Source organism: Haemorhous mexicanus, chromosome Z (assembly GCF_027477595.1).
Source record: "Haemorhous mexicanus isolate bHaeMex1 chromosome Z, bHaeMex1.pri, whole genome shotgun sequence".
Taxonomy (NCBI): Eukaryota; Metazoa; Chordata; class Aves; order Passeriformes; family Fringillidae; genus Haemorhous; species Haemorhous mexicanus.
This window is the reverse complement of record NC_082381.1, coordinates 6,962,638-6,983,129: the sequence shown is the minus strand read 5'-3', so window position 1 is coordinate 6,983,129 and position 20,492 is coordinate 6,962,638. Positions and strand designations below refer to the sequence as shown.

Here is a 20,492-nt window from a genome sequence, read left to right as displayed (position 1 = left end):
ACTGGTCTGGATATTGCCAGGAAACTCCCTGGGCTGATTCAGCTCTGCTTTTTACCCACTGCTGGTTGTCCAGGCTGGCAGTGATGAGGTTGAAAAGAAGAGCACCAGGGTAGTTAAAAAGGTCTTCAAAGCTCTGGGTCACTTGGTTGATAGGGCAGTGTGGGAAATAGATTAGTAGAAAATTTTCCAAATTTACAGAAGGTTCACATGGCATACATCTGTATGTAAACTTTGATATAAGAAATGCTGATTTAGAAATGTTATGGAATAAGACAGATATTGTTGAAAGAGAAACAGAAATAGAAACAAGTTTCAAAGGATGGCCTTGCAAAAAAGACTTGATACTTTGGAGAAATAGAACTGTGAAAGATACATTATATAAACACCCATGATGAGTAATTTTAGATTATTAGCTTTAAAGTGTTTGCAGTCTAGCATAGCAAAAGCTGATAGGCCAAGAAATGCTTATTGTGTATTCTAATTAAGAAATTAGAATACAACTATTAAGAAACAGTTGACTTGTAATAGTGTGTATTATAACATTGCATTGTCTCACCCTTCACGTGAGACTAAAATAGAATAAAAGTTTTTAAAACGCCTCTCAGTTGCCCCATCTCTAAATCAGAAAATAATTTAATCCAACAGGGCAGGAGCTCTGGAGGTGTTCTGATTGGTTCCTCCAGTTTGAGGGAAGAGTGATGAGCAGGAGAATCCACATTATCAATAAATGATTTAAGGGCTGGTGCCATCAGTGGAATTTTGGGTTCTTTGGTCACAGGGCAACTTCTACAGCACCAGGCCTGCTAGACACAGATGGGCTCCGTCTATGTTACAAGGAGCTTTGGAAGGAACTAGGGGAAAATAAGAGTGTGGGTCACCCTTGGAAAGAGGGGCAAGTAACTCAGGAAGTATTTAAGGTGTATGAAAAAAACAGAGAGGTAAAAGCCCCATTAGAACATACTGGTCTCTGCTGTGGAAGATAATAAAAAATATTTTTATAAATACATGACTGGGAAAGCATGGGTAAGGACAACATCCATTCTTTATTTGATGTGGGAGGGAATTTAGTAACCAAAGATGGGGAAAAGGCAGAGGTAGTTTAACACCTTCTTTGCCTCCATTTTCAACAGTAAGACAAGTCAGGCTTAGGCCAGGTGTCCTCCTGGGCTGGTGGGTGGGGACAGGGAGCAGAACAACGCCAGAACAACCCCCCTGTAATTCAGGAGGAGGCAGTCAGAGACCTGTTGAGCCTCTTAGATACTCAGAGATGTATGGGATTGGATAGGATCCATCCCAGGGGGATGAGGGAGCTGGTGGATGAGCTCCCCAGGCTGCTCTCCATCATTTACCATCAGTCCTGGTTCAGTGGGGAGGTCCCAGAGGACTGGAGGTGCCAGTATGACCCCATCCCCAAGAAGGGCTGGAAGGGGGATCTGGGGAGCCCCAGGCCTGTCAGCCTAACCTGTGTGCATGTTCCAAGGAAATAGAACAGAGCACCTGGAGTGCCATCACAGGGCACCCACAGGATGGCCCAGGGATCAGAGCCAGCCAGCCTGGATTTGAGAGGGGCACCTGTCTGACCAACCTGGTCTCCTTTCATGACCAGGTGACTTTTTGGTGGGTGCAGGAAAGGTGTGGATGTGTCTGTTTGGACTCCAGCAAGGCCTTTGGCACTGTCTCCCACAGCACACCCCTGGAAAAGCTGCAGCCCAGGGCTGGGACAGGAGCACTCTGCTGGGCTCAGAGCTGGCTGGATGGCTCAGAGAGTGGTGGGGATGGTGCTGCATCCAGCTGGCAGCCAGGCACCAGGGGTGTCCCTCAGGGCTCTGTGTGGGGGCCAGCTCTTTTCAGTGTGTGCACTTACACATGGATGAGGGGATTGAGGCTTTCATCAGTAAATCTGCAGACAACACTGAGCTGGGAGAGTGTGTCCATCTGTTGGAAGGTAGGAGGGCTCTGCAGAGAGACCTGGAATGGTTGGATGGATGGGCAGAGTCTAACAAGATGAAGTTTAATAAATCCAAGTGCTGAGTCCTGCATTTTGGCCACAATAACCCCCTGTGCTCTGGGCTGGGGATGGTGTGGCTGGACAGCTCCCAGGCACAAAAAGGACCTCGGGGCACTGATGGACAGCAGGCTGGACAGGAGCCAGCAGTGTGCCCAGGTGGCCAAGAAGGCCAAGGGCTCCTGGCCTGGATCAGGAATGGAGTGGCCAGCAGGAGCAGGGCAGTGATTCTTCCCCTGTGCTCAGAACTGGTGAGGCTGCACCTTGGGTCCTGTGTCCAGCTCTGGCCCCTCAATTTAGGGTAAAGATCATTTAGTTGATAAGGTGGTGTTAGGTCACAGCCTGGGAGCTGATCTCTGAGGTCCTTCCCAACCTGATTGATTCTGTGATTCTGTGAAATGTCCCAACCCTTTTTTTTCCTTATGTGGAATCGTGGAGATTCTCTTTATGGAGAATACTAATTTTTAACCTTTATAGCTTTATAAACTAATATACTAATTTATAACCTTTATAGCTTTATAACTGTGGAGAATACTAATTTATAACCAATGATCATTTACCCTGTATGGTTAATCAGGATCAGTCTTTGTTACTTTTTTATTAATAACATGGCCATTTGACTGTAAAACAAGTCAATCACTTAGGATCAAGCCTCCTTTCAACAGCGTTGAAGGAATACTGAGATTTTCAGATTTGCACAGATAAGCCTGGAAAGTAGAACTATACTTTTACAGCACTGGATTGTAGCTTTTAAAATCTGAAACATTAGACCTCTACTATGAACTTTTTTGTTTCAGTATTACAATCAGTACTAGTAATTTATTTTCTTCCAGGTATTAAACTGTTCTTATTTCAACCCACAGAGTTTTGTTTCCTCTAGTCCCCCCTGGAGGAGAGAGTAACTACCCACATGGTACCCAGCTGCCAGCTGGGATTGAACCATGAGAGCAAAAATGACACTTCATACATTTCCTGTGCTATTTCAAGAGCTCCTGTAGGCAAATGAACAACAAAGTAAAAAAATCAAAGCACTTCTCATCTTTCATTAGAAACTTTATTGTATTAACCTACAGGGATGTGAAGTGAAATATATGGTAGTGAAAGGGAGAATGATGAACATCAGTCATCTTTGGAAAAGATATATATGTTTTCACAACAAAACACCTTTTTTGTTACATCTAAGGAAAAAAAAAAGCCAGGCATACTTGATAGGTTTTCTTTAAAAATATAATACAGTTCAATCATATCAAAGTGAAGTCTTGTGGGCTAAAAGACTGAAAAGTTATGTTTAGTGCTCTAGCACTGGGATGAGTGTATCAAATGACACGTTTTCTCTACAGTAATTGATAAACATACACTCATTTGTTTTCAGTAATTTCAGATACTGTATATACAATCTTTAATATAAAGCATTTTTTGTCAAAACTAGCTCTGTGATCTTCAGTCTGGACTTAGGAGCTTCGGTGTAAGAATTACTATTTGGACACATATTGGATAAAAAATTGTTGTTAGTGTACTTGAAAATCCAATATATTTAGAGTAACACATTCCTTGCTTTTGATTTTATCCTAACTTCACTTTAGTATGAACTTGCAGATTGTCTCAGCAGAAAGTGTGAGCACAATGAAGTCTTCCTTCCCGTAATCTGCATGTGGATCTCCAATTAAAGTTACTGGAAGTTCTCTGGGTAGATCAAGATAAGGACAGATTTTATGTGTACCAGTCTGTTGTGATTAAAATCTTGGATGTAGCAGAAAGCCGTGGGGTTTGTTATGCTTCAAAGTGGCCTGAATTAATAATGCCTACAGTATTTAAAGCCTAAAGTTTATACTCACTACTTTAAAGTCAGCTATTAACTTGGTGCAGCCTTTTATTAAAATGCTGACACGTTGCTAGGGGAGAGCCACCTCCATCTTCAATGCTACATTTTGTCACTATTGCAAGGTGAATATATCGAGGCAAGGCATCCCTTTCCATCCCTGTCTGTGGTGAAGTGAAGCCACTTCTCTGAGTGCTGGCTAAAACTGCTCCATCCCCTGAGCCTTTCAGGCTCCTCCACAGTACAGAATGCACCTCCAGCAGAAGTGTCTGAATTGTGTGAAGAACACAGGGGGATCTACAGAAGAGCTGTCTGGCAGTCACCAGGATTGAGATGGGGGTCCCTGGAGCTGAGAGCAGAGTGCACTCCAGGAAATCAGTGTTCTGAGCACCTCACCAGGCATCATCCTGTGAAGTAAATTCACAAGCCATTTGCCTGCCCTGCATGTACTGCAGATCCAGCTCAGATTTATGGAGACATTGCTGCTGCTGACTACAGAGCAGGAGTTTCAACCACATGCAGGAAGGCAGACCTCAGTCATGTGTACATTTAGAACACACACAATAAGCAAAATGACAGTAAACTCAATCTATCTTCATGAATATTTGACTGAATATTTCACTTGAGGATATGTGACATGCTGGAAATTTTAAAAACCTCCCAACATTTATTCAGCTCTTCCCTTTTCCATGTTAAAAGAATTGTTTGAATGATGAAGATAATTTACCTAATGGTCTTCAAAAAGAGCAAGAACTTTTAGTGAACTCCCAGTTGTTAAATGCAGCAATTTGTATTCATGGCTTTAGAGAAGAAAGGTTTTATTTTAAAGTCTGCTTCACACAGTACAAAAAAAATGTATATACCAGTAGCTCTACATTTCATCTGGATGCAAACAAACCCAATCAATACTTCATTTTAGACAGGGATTAAATGGCAAGGAGCCTTAGAAATCTCCTAGCTAATATCTCTACTTTCCAAATCCAAAGGTAATGGAATGCTTTATTCCAAGGATGTACCAGAACTGCCCAGGGAACTGCAGAACAGCCAGGATCTTTCTCCCCATCCACCCGTGACACACCAACCCTCAGGACCAGGTGCAGCAGAGGCACTGCCAGGTCACAATAAATGCTGGCACCTTGTTCTGGATTGCAAGGCAGGATGTATTCTATTACCATCTGTATGGCAGTTGTCTAGGTGTTAAGTGGGCAATTTCCCCTTATCTCTCTCCCTGAGAGATCACAATCACTCCTCCCTCAGCAGGGGGCATCCCGTGATAAGAGGCTATTGAATGTCACTGCATGGCTGATAAGAACTGTAACATCCCATTGGGAGATGCTCCGCCCAGAGGGAGGAGCCGAGCATTGCTATCCAGATATAATCAGGAGATTCTGACACACCAGCACAGCTTCTCCACTGGATTCACCAGAGGAATAGCAGCTGCTTCTACTTCCACGGATCTGCGGAGGAAGAATCACCCTTTTTCTACAGGACCCCCTGCTCCAGCAGAACCACACCTGACACCTCAGGAGGACTGCAGCCACTTTTCCAATTGGACTGCTGCCAGCACCCTGACCAACAGGGTGTCAGGTTGAGTTCTGACTCTGTCATTTTAGTGTACTGCATTGTTTTTATCATTTTATGGTTTTTTCCCCCCTTCCCTATTAAAGAACTGTTATTTCCTGCTCCCGTATTTTTTTGTTGCCTGAGAGCCCCTTAATTTAAAATTCATAGCAATTTGGAGGGGTGGGGAGGGTTTGCATTCTCCATTTCAGGGGAAACTCCTGCCTTCTTTAGCAGGCACCTGTCTTATCCAAACCAAGACACACCTCAGTCTCAGCTTCCTAAAAATACCTTTTCACTGAGAGAGGGTATCTAATCTATAACAACCATGTTATCTTCAGGTTGACATGTTTGGGGAAAATTCTGTCCAATGGACGGATCCCTTGGTGAATTTAATTTCCACTGAATCGTGCAGCTTGTAACAGACTATTTTGGAAGGACTGAAAGCCTCTTTTGGGAAAAAGGGGCTGTTTTGGGAGGATGGTCTCCATCCATATGATCCACCGAATAAGGTAAAGTTTAAGGAGGAACTGTTTTTTACTTTTCTTCTGCGTTCTTGTTGTCATTCTCAACAAAAAACACCTTGATTTTCTTCCCCTGAATAATGAATCAGCCTGAACTGTCAGGTATTTTTTAATCACCCCTAATTGACATCACTGTGAATTCTTACTTTGACCCTCTTGCTCTGCCCAGAGGTCCCTTGAACTGGACAAACAAAAGGCCAGTTGGCAAAAATGCAAAAGAAATGGACACACACACACACACACACACAAGAATATTTTTTCAGTTACAAGCTAGTTCACTAAAAACACAGACACACAGCGTAAAAATGGAGAGAGAAGTTAATGAAGGTGGGGGGGTACATGTGTCACATTATTAGCAATGCAAAAGACCAGCTTAAGCATGTGTTTCCCTACATCAACTATAAAAAAAGAAAAGGTGCCTTTTTAGCAAGTATGCACAGAGTTTGCTTAATTATTTTGAAGAAAAAAAAAAGTCAGAACACTTGACTATCTTTATCCTATATTACAGTCATTATTACTACCTTTTTATAAAATGTAAACCCTTCCTTGCAGTTAAGATTTACAGAAGTCATCACCTTTGTCCACTCCTTACGTAATCAGTCCGTGGTGACAAAATAAACTGATTCAATTTACATCTTTTTTGAAGTAATAACTGATATGTTGTGGATTATTAGTTTGTGTGTGGCAGAAAACAGTGGCCAGAACTGCAACGTATGAAGCTGAACTGTAGCAAAATACTTGTTGAAGATTGGTGCTGGGTCTACAGTACTAAGAGATCTTGAAGCATCATGTAAATATTGATGTATGCAATTAATTTATCTCCAGAACTATTCAAGCCAACAACATCCACCACCTGCAATGGACATCAAAGCCTGATGGTGGATTTCCCAAACAACTGCAACATTGTGCTTCCTTATCCCCATCAGATCTTGTTTCTTGTAATATGTCTTGACTAAAGATGAGAATGGAAGGCAAAATTTGGCAAGGCAGTTTTCCTTCTACTAGTGAGTAACTGGTGAATCAGATCACCTGTACGAAGTGGTATTTGGTAAATTGCACTGTCCTGGGAGTATTACTACTCTGGAACATGACAGACATGAAACCTATATTTGAAGTTGCTAAAATGTGATGTTATCAATACGAATCTGCTAACTACTATTTTTTTTAAGCCAGTATATTACAGTATAAATGTGTTGCATACCTGTTTCTATAAAATTTACTGCCATGAAAAAAAAAAAAAAAGAATAATCAGGATCCCCAGAGTGTGGCATTTGTCCATCTGTCACTTGTATAAGCAATACAGACCTCGTGCTGAGATTCTGCTTAAGGTACAGCAATTATCTGCAGGACAGATCAGGAGCCAAGAGAGATGGTAAACGAGAGAGGAAGGAGCACGACTGTGCCACTCTGCCCCTTGAGAGTCCCAGGGTTGCAGGCATCAGCTCCTTGCGGGGTCATTTGCTGCTGACCCCCTCTGTGGAGGGCGTGGGGCTCTCTCTGACGGGGAGCAGGTCGTAGTGGCAGGGAATGTGGCTGTTTTTTGGGAGGTCATAGGGATCCTGGCCGAGGCGCCCGCCACCGCTGCTGAACGCGCCCTGGACAACGCTCACCGTGGGCTCTGTGAGGAGAGAGAGCACACACTCAACTCCGGGGAAAACACTGATACTTTTTTTCAGTTTCAGATTCCTCATCGCCCTAAGTCCTGAAATGCAGCTGTAGAAACACAGCTTGGTGTTTTTGCTTCACACTTGCAGCAGGGCCCTGCCATGAGTGTCTTTACTGACAGAAACAAGAGAGCATCTCTTCTTTATGTGACTTTAATTTCAGCAAATTAAAAAAAAACCAAACCAAACAACAACCTGAATTTGAGGGTTTTAATCAAGACTTTGTAACAGTCCTTAAAAGCAGAATGGGTATATTGATGGATTTCAGTGACCTCTAATTGCATGCAGAAAAGGAAAATATATCCAGTGACACTGGACCCAATTTATTACAGCCCAGGGATGATCAGGATAGCTACCACTCCACAGGACCCCAAAGTTCCCTGTAACTAAATAAATATGGCAACTAGGTAGGCCCCATATAAGTGGAACACTATGTCTGTGGGCGAAGATGCTATTTTATTCTGATCAAAAGAAGGAAACAGAATTTCAACCCTCCCATACGTAACTCCAGCTGCATTCAGTCTAACTGAGAGCTGAACTACATTGCAATCAAATGCTAAACTTTTCTTATGCTGTTGGTGAAAGGAAAGCTTTCACACCAGAGTAATTCAGAGGTACCTGTAGGTGACAGAGCAGAGCTGAAGGTACTTCAAACCCTGTTTCTGTGAACTACACCAAATTAGTAAAAACACTGTTGTTACAGTTTTTGGGCAGAACACAGAATCTGACTGCGTAATTTTGTTTTTCCACTGGTTTTCACGTGTTTTGATGAAACTGAATCAAAGATTAAAAAAGCCCTGTGCTCTTTGTTCCTAACCCCCAGCATCCAGAGGTGGATTTTGTACCTACCAACTTCATACACGTTCTTGCTGGCTGTGGCAGAGCCGGCGATCTCGGCGTAGGGCGAGTCGCGACGTGCCGGGGACTTCATTTCCACGTAGCCACATTCTGAACTCTTTGGCACCAGAGCTGGTGGGTCTTTGATAGTAGCATAGGGGTTCTCAGAGCTGCTCAGTGAGCAATTACTTAAATTGTACTCTGAGTTCTTCACCAGATCTACAAAAAGAAAAACACGCGACTGTCTCGAGCATGCTGCGTGCTATGGAGACTGCCACCAAAAAATATAAAAGGGTTTTGTTTCATGCTGGGTTCTAAAAAGTCACTCAGAAGTGAATATTTAAATGGAAACCAGTTGTTACACCTCAAAATTATTTGCAACAATCAGTGGAAGCATCTCAGCTGCTATGCTCTTTAATGGACTTCATTACTGCTGCAAAATCCAAGCATCTTCAATTCTGGTTAAAATAGTGCCTAGCATTATTTAGGGATAATGGTAGAGATAAGCTGTAGAATCAATTTTTACCAACACTTCAGAACACTTTGTGCCCCTCCAGGTGTTGAACTGAGGACACTTAAATGAACTGATTGGAGACTGCTCCCAAGAGCAGTGTCTGGGCAAATGGCATGATTTATTTCTAGGGTGGGTGGTGCAAAGTTTGAGTATCTGAATACACAAAAAGAGTAACCAGCTTCTTCTAAGCTTCTGTTAGGCACATGCAGGAGAAGAGGCAAAGAAACATCAGGTGGCTTGTGATGTCAGGATTTGACTGAAGGATGAATCACTGGTTTCAGAGATGTATTTGCTTGTGCTGGAAGTGATTTTGTGGTGTTTGTGTTACTTTGTGATATAATGTGTTATTTAACATGAGACTTCTTAGCTCATTCCTGACTCCATATCCAAGATGAGACTGACCTTGGTGGACCTGTCGGTGGGTGGGTGCTCATGGTTTTGTGACTCATTTGAATTGGACTTTCTGTAATCATTGAAGTGTAGAACTGTTTACATTATAAAAGACCTTTCAGGTCATTGAGTCCAACCATTTCTGCAACAACTGCCAAATCCATCACTTAACCACATTCCTAAGTGCCAAATCTCCACATCTTTTCAATCCCCCTGGGTGTGGTGACTCCACAACTTCCCTTGGCAGCCCGTGGCAATGCTTAACAACCCTTTCAGGAAGGGATTTTTTCCTGATATGCAATGTCTCAATGTTTGTCTTGTGAGGGGCCCAAGGCTGCCCCCAGGATTTGAGGTGTGGCCTCAGCAGTGCCATCACAGGGATGGTCACTGCCCTGCTCCTGCTGCCACCCCACAGCTGGCACAGTCCCCCAGGGCCTTTTCCAGCCCCTCTGCCCCAGCCTGGAGCTGCAGGGGGTTGTTGTGACCCAAGGGCAGGAAAAACCAGGTGTAAGAAATCACTGTGTCAGTTTAATTGTACCCTGTTGTACAAGAGGGGACAAACCAGCTGCTTTCTGTCAATGTGTCTAACTCGTCATTCACATGAACTTTGCTACACCTTTTCCATTGCTTGGATATCCAGGCACCCTTGGCATGCCCTGATCAGGTACCACAAATGCTGACACACAGCAGGGTGGTACAATGTAAAGTCTTATGAGGAAACTGGATAATTCAGAAGATCAAAATACCAGATCACTACCCTGAATTTCGGAAGCTTTTCATTCCTGTCTGTGTCTCTGTACTTTGATATCCTTTCCAAGGGACTGCAGTGGATGTGGTGAAGGTTTGTGGTCATGCAGACCATGCCAGCTGCAGGTGGAACTGACTTTTAAAGCCTTTCAGCAGAGGCAGCATGTGTTCTCCAGTCTAGAATTGAGCTGTGTGGTGACTGAAGAATGACATTTAAAAACATTTATCTGTGTGACACACGGGGCTTAAAATGGCTTGGTTTGTGGTTTTGTTGGTTAAAAAAAAAAAATCCAACAACCTCCCTTCAAAAAAAAAAAAAAAAGATAAAAAAACCCACACCAGCAATCCAACCAATCATGGATTGATTCAGTGTCTAGGAAAAATTTAGTTCCAGAATGATTTTTTATATTCTCTTCACCTAGAAACCAAAGGTAATTGGGAAGAATAAAAAGCATGTCTATGTACTTTCATCTAAATACATCAGAAAACAACCTCACCTTTCAGGGACTTCCCCACATATCCCCTATCAAGTCCAAAAGCACCTGAGGAGAAAATGATACAAAAAAATGGAGCAGTTTTAAAACCAAAGAAAACAAAAGTGATTAGACAACAGCTTGTAAATGTTTAAGAATTGCCTTGGGACTCATTTCTGCCCTAGCTGAATAATTCTTTCACAAGAATCCTGTGGAAATGCCCAGGATGGGGGTGCAGAAACTTGTACTATTTGTTTCCACATTTTCCAACAGGAACAGGGGAGGTGGGTCATAAGAACCCATTACATTATCTAAAATTTGACCTCACATAATGCCAGTTACTCACTCTTGAACAATCCTAGCAAGTGCTGTTGGACTGAAGCTTTTTTGTTTGTTTGTTTGATATGGATAAACCCTACCTACCGAAGAGGCATCCCACCTTCACCTGAAAATGTTAGGGTGTGCAGAGCTTGCTCCAGTTCTCATTTCTCTGCTTCCAAATTTAATCACTCCTAAATCAGGGTCACCCTGTGTCGTGGTTTGAGAGGAAATAGTTTTTTTGGGATGGTGTGGTCACGCCAATCGGTGTCCAGATTTTAATATTGGCACCTGGTTTGTCCACTGAGGGCATGGATACGCCTCTGAGAACACAGGGGTTAAAAGCTGTGAACTCCCACTGGAAGTTCCTTTTGAGTTCCGGCCCTGGACCAAAGGAGACCTCTCCCCTGTCCAGCTCTAAACTGGGCAGGGGGGAGGGGAGCCATGCGGCCGGAGGGAGGTAGGCCAGGTCTGGGCCGAAGGGTGGAGGAGCATTGCACTGCGAGGGCTTCGGGCAGCCATCCCCCATTCCCCCCCCCCCCCGGAGGGAGAGAGAGGAGAGCAGACTGTGCTTGTGATAGCGCGGCTGGAGTGAAGGAGAAGGGGGGGTGCCCAGCAGGGCAGCCAGCCGTGGGAGTTCATGAACCAAACCGGCAGAGCCTGAGACTTTTAACCCTTCTTGGGACGATGGAAACCTTGCAAATGCTGATTCCTCCTGGAGTTGGTGAGATTGAGAAAAGTTGAGAAGAATTCTAGGTGGGAGGAGATGATGGAGTGGCTTTTGGCTGGACTTTTCTTGGATAGCTATGGACAGAACCCTTGAGTTCCTGTGACACAGAGACTGCATCCTAGGGGGAGGCAATGGCTCAGAGCCAGGAGAGTGCGGTGATGTGAAGGTGTGTGAACAGAGACGAAGGGTGGAGGAGGGTTGTGGTGGTACCCTCCGTCTTTGATGAAGAAGAAGAGGAAGATGATCTCTGTTCGAGAGACCCCTCAGCCCCAGGGGGTGAAACATGGGGGGGACAGGTGTCCCAAAAGGAGAGGGACTGTGCTCTTTTTTTTGGAACTGGACAAAGCATCCTTAAAGGGAAAAACCCTAGAAGCAGCTCTGGTCCATGTGCAGTGGTGAGAGCACTGGACATGGAAGGAAGAGGTCACGATGGCAAAATGTTCTCCGGGCGGTGCCACACGTGACACAGAGACACGAGAAGTTTCGACTGTTTCCTGGGTGAAGTCTGTAGTGCAAGAGGGACTCCTCTCTTCTCAAAGAACTGAGAATTGATTATCCAAAGGGTGGCAGCGGAATTAAGAAATTTGGTGGGGGGAGGAGGAGGAAATTTGGAAGGTTTTCATCCCGTGTTCTGTGTGTTTTTTTTTTTCCCTGTAGTTCTATGTTAATAAAGTTTTTTTTTCCTTTCAATCATAAGTTAGAGCCTGCTCTTCTCTGTCTCTGATCACATCTCACAGCAGATACCAGGAAAAGAGGTTTTCTCATGGAAGCACTGGCATTTCGCCAGGCTCAGACCATGACACCCTGTTCCACCCCCAGTGGCCTGAACAACTTGCACCTCAATCTACAGCTCTGTAATTACCTGTTAGTCACTGATTTCTCTCAATAAAAGTAAACAGCAGAGCACAACAGCTGTCTTCAGAGACCTGGCATTTTCCTGGTTACTGATCTATCCAAATAGCTTTCAAATGTGGAGAGCTCATTTTTAATTAGGCTGTACTGTGGGACTATGCTAGTGGCATTATAAAAGCCTGAAATGGCTTTTATATCCATGCACTATGTAAACAAAATGAGTGGTTTTCAAGAGGAAAGTGATACTGTTTTAAGGAGACCTACACATAATTAATTTTATTCCTACCTCATCTTTATTTACTAGATCTCATGTCACCTGTGCTGTTGTTTTTACAAGTTTAATGCTCTGGTCACTAGCCTTGAGTTACCCAAGTAATTCTATTTTATTTTCTAGCAAACATACACACTATCAGCATTCATCCAGTCCTCTAGAACCTCCCTGTTGCTCAAGATCTCCTGCCTTGGCTTAACCACAGCAAGTGTCTCTCAGGAGCATTTAGTGCAAGTTCAAATGTTCTAAGAAAATATAAAACTGAATGTTGAGCATTATGACTGAAATCCTTTCCTGGAAAAAAAAAAAACAACAAACCAACCCAAAAAAACAAATCCCAAACCAAACACAACAGATCTGAGCCTGAATTGTGGTTTGACCAAGGTTGGGGTAGAGCAAGAAAAAAACCAAAAAGTGCTGCATACTGTTGTTCTGAATCCCAGGGTCTGATACATGTAAGTACCAGAAATGAAGGTAATCAAATTTTCTGATTTATACTGCCACTGAAAATCCTTTTTAAGGCTTTCACTGGGCAGTGCAGTCCAGCCTTTTCGGAATGCATGAGAGTGGAAGAGGGTGAAAAGACAGCAGAAAGCAGGATACAGCAACTCTCACCATTTCTTGGGAATTTCTCTTCTTAAAGACAATGCTCTTTTAGCAAACAGGAGGCTTAGCTGGGAAGATCTACTATTTACACCTGAAATGGCTCAGGTAATGAAAAAATACTTTTTAAACCACTGATTGCATCTTGTGGTGATTAAAAAAAAAAAAAAAGAATATATGCAACCTTTCCTTTATTTGATAAGAATTTGTAATTTTGTCCAAGCAGACCCTTACTGTAAAAACCCCACTGTTCTATGAAACTAGTGATTAAGCAAATCTTTTAATAAAAATGAGGTATTTTACATGTCGTGTCTGCACTGGGCATCAAAACCTCTTCCTCCATTCCTCACAAGGGGTCTCTTTTTAATCTCTTCCTGCCTTAAGGGATGCTTCCCACATACAGTGAATAACATTCCCATTCTCCTCCTTTCTTTTTTTTTATTTTTACCAAGCTCATTGAGGTAGCCACCATGTTTCCAGTCTGCTGGCAGTGTTCCTGTGTAGTCCATGACAGCACTTCGTTTTCCAGGCTCCATATTTTTCAGGTTCACAAACAGCTGGCTGGTTTTTGCCTATTTCAAAGAAAGAGAGGTAATAAAACTGAAATTGAAGGGAAGATGCTGAATTTCCAGGTGGTAATCAAGAAGAGCAAAACTAAAGCAAATTGGAGAGATTAGGGAACAATGTAAAATAAACTAAAGACTGCCAGAAATTTCCATGTTTTCCTGCTTTACCTTTGCCAAGGTCAGTCTCTCCATGTTGGTGACATGAGGGGGGCTGGAGCACTGAGTCAGAGTATGGTAACTGGGGTTAGAGAAATAGTGGCTGTTGACATTTCCACCATTGGTATGAGGGATGGTTTCTGGAAAGAAAAAGAAAGGAAAATGATCAAAAACATGGAATTTCTTTCTTAAGATACATTTTTTAGAGTGCTGCTCTGATTTCCAAATCTGACGTAGTTTCTTAAAAAAAACCCCAAAAAACCAGCAAACACAAATCTAAGTATCTTTTATTCATTCCAAGAAATGAGAGATGCAGGGCAGTAAGTGACAAGTCATGTCCTCACTTTTAGCAAGGAGCATTCACAAGTGTAACCTGCTAACTTAACTCCTCTCTCTGCTGTGGTCCCTTGCTCTGTTTTTCCTTTCTAGCCATCACTGCAGTCACTTGTCCATCAAGTCTGCACCAACATTTTCTGGTGCTTCAAGAACACCAGGGCCTTTGCTGATTTGCTTTTTCTTAACTCTGACAAGTCTTTCTGGTGCTTTCTTCAGATGCTGCTTTCCTTGACAGTGGTGTTCAGAAGGCACCATTACTTCAAGTTTCATGTACCCATTGAATCCCACTCACAGGCACTATAATAGGTCAAAAACTCTTTTTATTCCATTGCTCCTTCCCTACAAACCTTTTGCTGTCTGTTTCTCTACAAAATCTTGTCACAGATAGCATGAAATCTTGATTTTCTACACTCTTCCTCTATTCAAACTGTTGGCACTGAATTTAAAGTCCCTTGTACAAACCAGATTATGCCACATTCCAACCATATAAGAGCAGGCATAGAGGACAGAAATGTTCATGTTTAATGCAGAAAAAAAGGTTGAGGGTGTAAAATGTTGCACAGGAAAGCGAGGTACACTGCCACTTTTCTTTACAATTAAGACATTTTGCCAGGGTGTGCCACCTTCATGGTATCAAAGAGCAGAAATATGTGAATTCAAGCCCTGTTAAGGGGCAGATCTGAGCACAAAGCCAAGAGATGGAGGGGAAAAACAAGTATTCCAAACATGACATACCTGAAATGGTGTAATCTGCATTGATGACCCTCATAGCAGGGGTGTAGGTCACAGTGGGCATGTGTGTCTCCTTCCCTTTCTGCTTCTGCCTGTAAATGATGAACAGCACCAGCAGGAAGAGCACAACTAGGACAAGAATGATGATGCCAGCTATGGCTCCTATCTGGTAGGAGTCAGCAGGGAGGGCAGTGCTGGTACGGCTCAGGCTGTTCAGGTTTCCCACTATAATCACACCAGCTGGAATAGAAGAAGTGAAAATAAATGGCATAAACTCAGAGGGAGTGTTAGGAGCAGGAGACAAAATTTCACTTCTAAATCTAACTGTATTTAGTAAGGATAGAATAGAACTCTCCCAGAAACCAGTCCTAAATTTAAGGAAAAACACTCAGAATTTTCACTTTCAGAAAAGAGATGTTTTCATGAATTTGAAAAAGTAAGAACATTCTTTGGGCAAAAGAACAGAGTTGGTAAAGCCCATGCTCCATCAGCACCTTAGAGCAGCACTGCCCTGGAATTTCATGCAAATCCACACTCCAGTTACTTTGTTCCAGTTAATTACCACTAATCTAATTTAAAGCCTCAAAAACTTACGGAATTAACAGAATGGGCTACTTAAAAAAAAAAAAAACACCTGTCAGATTTATTTAATGAATGACAGAGAGATGGTGTTCAATAGGTGAAGCCAGTTTCTGTATGAAATTAAATTTGATTCTGTCTGGGCTTTACCTTGATCACACCTGGCCCCTTTCCAGCCTGGGCTACAGTAGCAGGTCCCTGTGATGTGGTCACAGGTGGAGTTGTTCAGGCAGTCACAGATCTGGCGGCATCCATACCCATACGTGCCCTGGGGACACTCTGCACAGGACAAAAAGCAAGCAAAATCTCAATAAAGTTTGGAGTTACAGCTCTGCAGCACCACAGGAGTCCAACCCCACACGTTCCTGTCCGTGGGCAGCAGGTGGCAATGTGTCATCAGCAGCAAATCTCTCCTGGAAATGCTCCTAAGAGGAGTGTCCTCCTCGGTGTGCAGGAGAGAGAGAAATTGTGCTCAGATGTGTACTCATGCTTCACCTGCAATGCCACTAAGGCAGTGCAGCGAGGAATCAAGGAAAAAAAAAAACACGGCAAAAAAAGATAATTTTTTAGAAACTAGAAGGCAGTGAAGAAATGGGCAAGGTGTGAATAAAGAGCCAGAAGACTCAGATCCCAGAGCCTGAAAAATCACATTATCATACAGGTGGAGCCAGACACCTGGATGGTGTCCTGTGGTGTGACAGCTGTGTTGGTGTAAAGCAGAAAAAGGAAAGGGCCCTAACAGTGAGTCTAAAATGCACCACACATTTACAGAGAAATACAACTGCTGTTCATTGCATGCTCTGATACTGTAATGTACACACTGAGAAACTAATGACAGGAGAAAAAAGCTAAATTATGGAAAATAAAGTAAGTGGGGAAGTTGTACTTAATTATTTGAATTACTTGAATATAATACTTAATTACTGATCAAAGTATCTCCTACCTCGTGTAAGTGTCCTAGTAGAGAATTACCCTACACGATAAAAGTAATTTCTTTTATACTGCCACCTCTTGGTACTATGTGGTCTGGCACAGTACAGTAGTTCTGATGGTTTTACTTTTTCTGAAATTTCTTGAGAGTCCTGCAACAGTATTTACTGCCTTTTGTCTTTTTAAAAGAATCTAACTCATCTTTCACGCATTCCTAATTTGGAATAATTTAAAAAATAAAGTAACATAAAGCGTGCCAGAGAATAGTCTTGCAGTCTTGACAAATCCCAACTCAAGTGAAAAAATTCATGTTTATGTACCTCCTCCTTATCTTGATTACACTCAATAAAACAATATTATAAATACTGAGGTAAATGGGTGGCCAAAACCCAGCATGTCATAATATATTTTTGCATTTCAAGATCTGAATTAGAATGAATACCAAAACATGTAGCTTAATGCTGCCAAATCATTATTATCAACTTGTAGGATAAAATACAAAATCTGTAACAGAGTTAGATTTGCCAAATTATTCAAAGTGATGTTTTGACATCAAGAGACTGTCTTAAAAAGTTATCTTTTCCTGAACATTAGTGATGTTTTGAGTAGGAACACAGACATCATCCCAATGAAGAAATTTGGGAGCAGAGCCCTGTAAAGTCAGCAAAGGTTGGACAAACAGTCCTGTGCTCATGGGCTTGATTATTCTTTTAATGTTGCACAACATTACACAACAGTGATGTCAGTGGTGTTATCCCTGATCTTCCTGAGGAGAGAACCACACGTGTGTGTGAAAACATGAAAACAAAACGCCACCTACAACACTTTTACAAACCAGCTGCGCTGTAAAACCACACTGTGAAGGATAATGTCATCCACCAGTTTTCCAGCTATTAGCTGTCACTGTGGTTTGTACTGATGGATACATTTCATTACTTTCACAGGATTCTAATGACAATTCCTTGGATTCATTTTGTTGCTTTTACATGACAGAGTGACTGGGTGTTCCTTTAGCGTTACGCCCAAAGCGGCTAATACACAGTGCAAAAAAAGAGAAAATTGTGACAGCTTAATTCTGTTGGGCTTTAAACTGTTTGGAAAAGACTGTGGCCAGCTCTGTGCCCATCAGAAGTGGCCCTGGAGGCCAGAGGCTGTGTCCCAAGGCAGAAGGAGGGGAGTGCTCACTGTGCTCGCAGTGCCGCCCCATGAAGCCCGTCCGGCATGTGCACTGCCCGCTGATGTGGTCGCAGTCGGCTCCATTCTGGCACTGGCAAATCAAGGCACAGTCCTTCCCAAAAAACCCCAGGGGACACCCTGCAACACAAGCAGAGGGAGGGGGGAGAGGGGTGAAACAGCTGCTCTGGGCGTGGAAGACAAACATTCTGGTTTGGTGTATTACTGAGGATTTCCTTTCTTCACTTATTTTTTACTCTGCAGCTCCTGAAACGGAGACTTCTGTCAGTACACGACAGAACTCATGTAGAGTGGTTTAAAACACACATCAGGCAAAAATGAGGTTGGGAAATGGTGCTGGCAGCAGAGGTTCTGAAAAGACAGCTCCTTGAAGAAATGGGCTTCCAAAGAGATTTGGGGGCACCCTGGGAGTCTGCCCATCAGTCAGTGACTCTCTGGCCATATTTCCTTCGTGGTTTGTACTAAAGCATTAAAAAGCCAAAACAACATATTGTACCTGAGCTACTCAGAAAGAAACCATTTCAGTATGAAGAAGACACTTCACTGCAAAGAGATCATTATTCACCAGCAGGAAGCAAAAAACCCCTGATAGCTGACAGCTGAACCAGCATAGTGAATGTCTCCCAGAACTGCATCCATATGGTCCTGTTATGTATCTGTTATTTCCTGCCACTATGACATTACTCATTTGAAACAGCAAAGTTCTGATTTTATGAAAAACACGTATTTGAACACTGAATGCAAAATACAGTCAGCAGTCCTATTTTTCTTGAGGCTGAATACAGGGGTTGTGGCCAGGATCACAGTCAGTGAGGCAACCTGAACTGAAAGTGTAATACAAAAAAGATAAGAAGTCAGCTTTACTCATATTTATTTCTAAATTCTTATTTCTCAAACTTCGTATGAACTCTTAGCCAGCACGTAATGAATGACAGATACCCATACCCTGTCACTGCACAGCTACTTTACTTTAACAAAAAGCTCTTGGGGGGGGGTGGTGGGGTGGGAAATCAGTACTAATGTATTATTACATGAAGAAAATTCTGGAAGAAATTATGATGTAACAGTCTAGTAAAATAATCTTTCAAGGTTCTAAGTAAAAACAGCTTCTGTATCAGTACTTGAATTCCAGGTTCAAGCTGTTCTGGAGGATAATTGTAACACTGATGTTCAGACTAAGGATGAGCACAAAATTCACTTACTCTGTGTACAGTAAAGGCCAGTCCAGCCCGGGGTGCACTTGCACTCCCCATCGTAGGCACTGCAGAAAGCTCCATTGTGGCAGTTGCACGTGTGGATGCAGTTTGGTCCCCAGTGGGAAGGTGGGCAAGCTGGAACAACCCAGAGCAATTAATTAACCTCAAATGACAAAGGTTCCTTGATGCACATGAATAGAGCTGCTTCCATTCACACAAGAGCACTGCTTTGTTTGCTGTTTTTCTCCCGAGTTCATGGTTTGGGCTGCTCTGTTCTGAGCCAACAGCCATAGATTTATTCACTTACTTCAGCTAAGGCATCATTTTACTCCAGGTAAAAAGTGCTTAAAAATATTAAATGGATGAAAAATGTATACTCAATACTCAGTAAATAAGGCACTCACAGCAGCTTTCTCACAGAGAAAGCCATTAGGTTTCCTTTCTTCACTTATTTTTTACTCTGCAAACATTCAAGATGATACAGCTTTTAAACCTCAAAAAGTGAAGGAAAACAGAGAAAAGGGAAACTCCTATACAGACTAGAGCTTTAGATCCAATTTTGAGCCTGCTTCTTGTGCTTCTGCTGTTAAATTTCATGTATTTGCCTAAATGTGGTGAAGACAATCAGGTCTGTACCTTAATCTGGTTAACTCAGTTACTTCTGTGGGTCCAATAATCAATATAATATTTCTAAACCAAGTAATTATCCAATAATCAATATAATATTTCTAAACACCAAGTAATTATCCACAGAATGGAGATTATTTTGTGCACAATCATGTAGACTCATTATGAGACAGAATTTACTGGCTGCTTTGGAAATGTCATGATGGATGAATCTGATGCTATGTGCTGCCACTAAAACTGTGAAGTGGTTCCAAAATACTAATTACTATTCAGAGACAGCAAAAGATAATTTTCTTCATGGTAGAATATCACTAAGTGAAGAGGGTACTCTAAGAATAGACCCTTTCTGTTGAGTAGGATTCTCATCTCGAGGAGTTTTTTCCTTTAGTAAAGAAAGCAGTACTTTCAAAAAGAAATAGTAAAAGAAAGAATTCTTTAGTACTTAAAAATCGTTTTATGGAAGTACAGTATCTGTATTTTGTAGGAGAGAAGCAAGAGGTCAGACAATGAAGCCTTGGTTTTATTCCTGTGTAAATTTAAAAGGGTAACTCCTTATTGTTTTGTACTTATCTGGCTGCCTGAGATCAATAAAACTCCTGAATCCTTTAAACATTTGCATAATAATTAATGTATAAGTGGGCTGTACTTTTCCAAAGTATCACCTTTTTTCCCCAAATTTCAGTTCATTAAAAATTATATTATGATGAATTTAAAAAACCCACTAAGTTTGTTTTTTTTATTACTGTCACTCCAGTTGTGCCTTGTAATTATTTTTTGTTATTATTTTGTGTTTGAAATTAGTGGTCAGCTACGAAGGAATGTAAATCACATACAGGCAAAAGGTTAGAAGTTTAAAAAAGGTCACTAGT

General features: G+C 42.2%; 1 protein-coding gene across 3 annotated transcripts in view; it reads right to left on the bottom strand.

The window, feature by feature from the left end:
- Positions 1-3,045: 3,045 nt before the first annotated feature.
- MEGF10 (multiple EGF like domains 10) overlaps positions 3,046-20,492 on the bottom strand; it is an 87,376-nt gene continuing 69,929 nt past the window's right edge. For 2 of the 3 annotated variants that reach the window (XM_059873929.1, XM_059873930.1), the window contains exons 17-25: positions 19,003-19,131; positions 17,792-17,920; positions 15,827-15,955; positions 15,101-15,337; positions 14,042-14,169; positions 13,756-13,879; positions 10,558-10,602; positions 8,422-8,628; positions 3,046-7,526 (exon numbers count right to left, since the gene is read on the bottom strand). In XM_059873929.1, coding sequence (XP_059729912.1) covers positions 7,363-7,526; positions 8,422-8,628; positions 10,558-10,602; positions 13,756-13,879; positions 14,042-14,169; positions 15,101-15,337; positions 15,827-15,955; positions 17,792-17,920; positions 19,003-19,131 — 1,292 coding nt within the window. In that variant the 3' untranslated portion in view covers positions 3,046-7,362. The remainder of the gene's footprint in view (positions 7,527-8,421; positions 8,629-10,557; positions 10,603-13,755; positions 13,880-14,041; positions 14,170-15,100; positions 15,338-15,826; positions 15,956-17,791; positions 17,921-19,002; positions 19,132-20,492) is intronic. The other variant, XR_009490332.1, reaches the window with a different exon arrangement.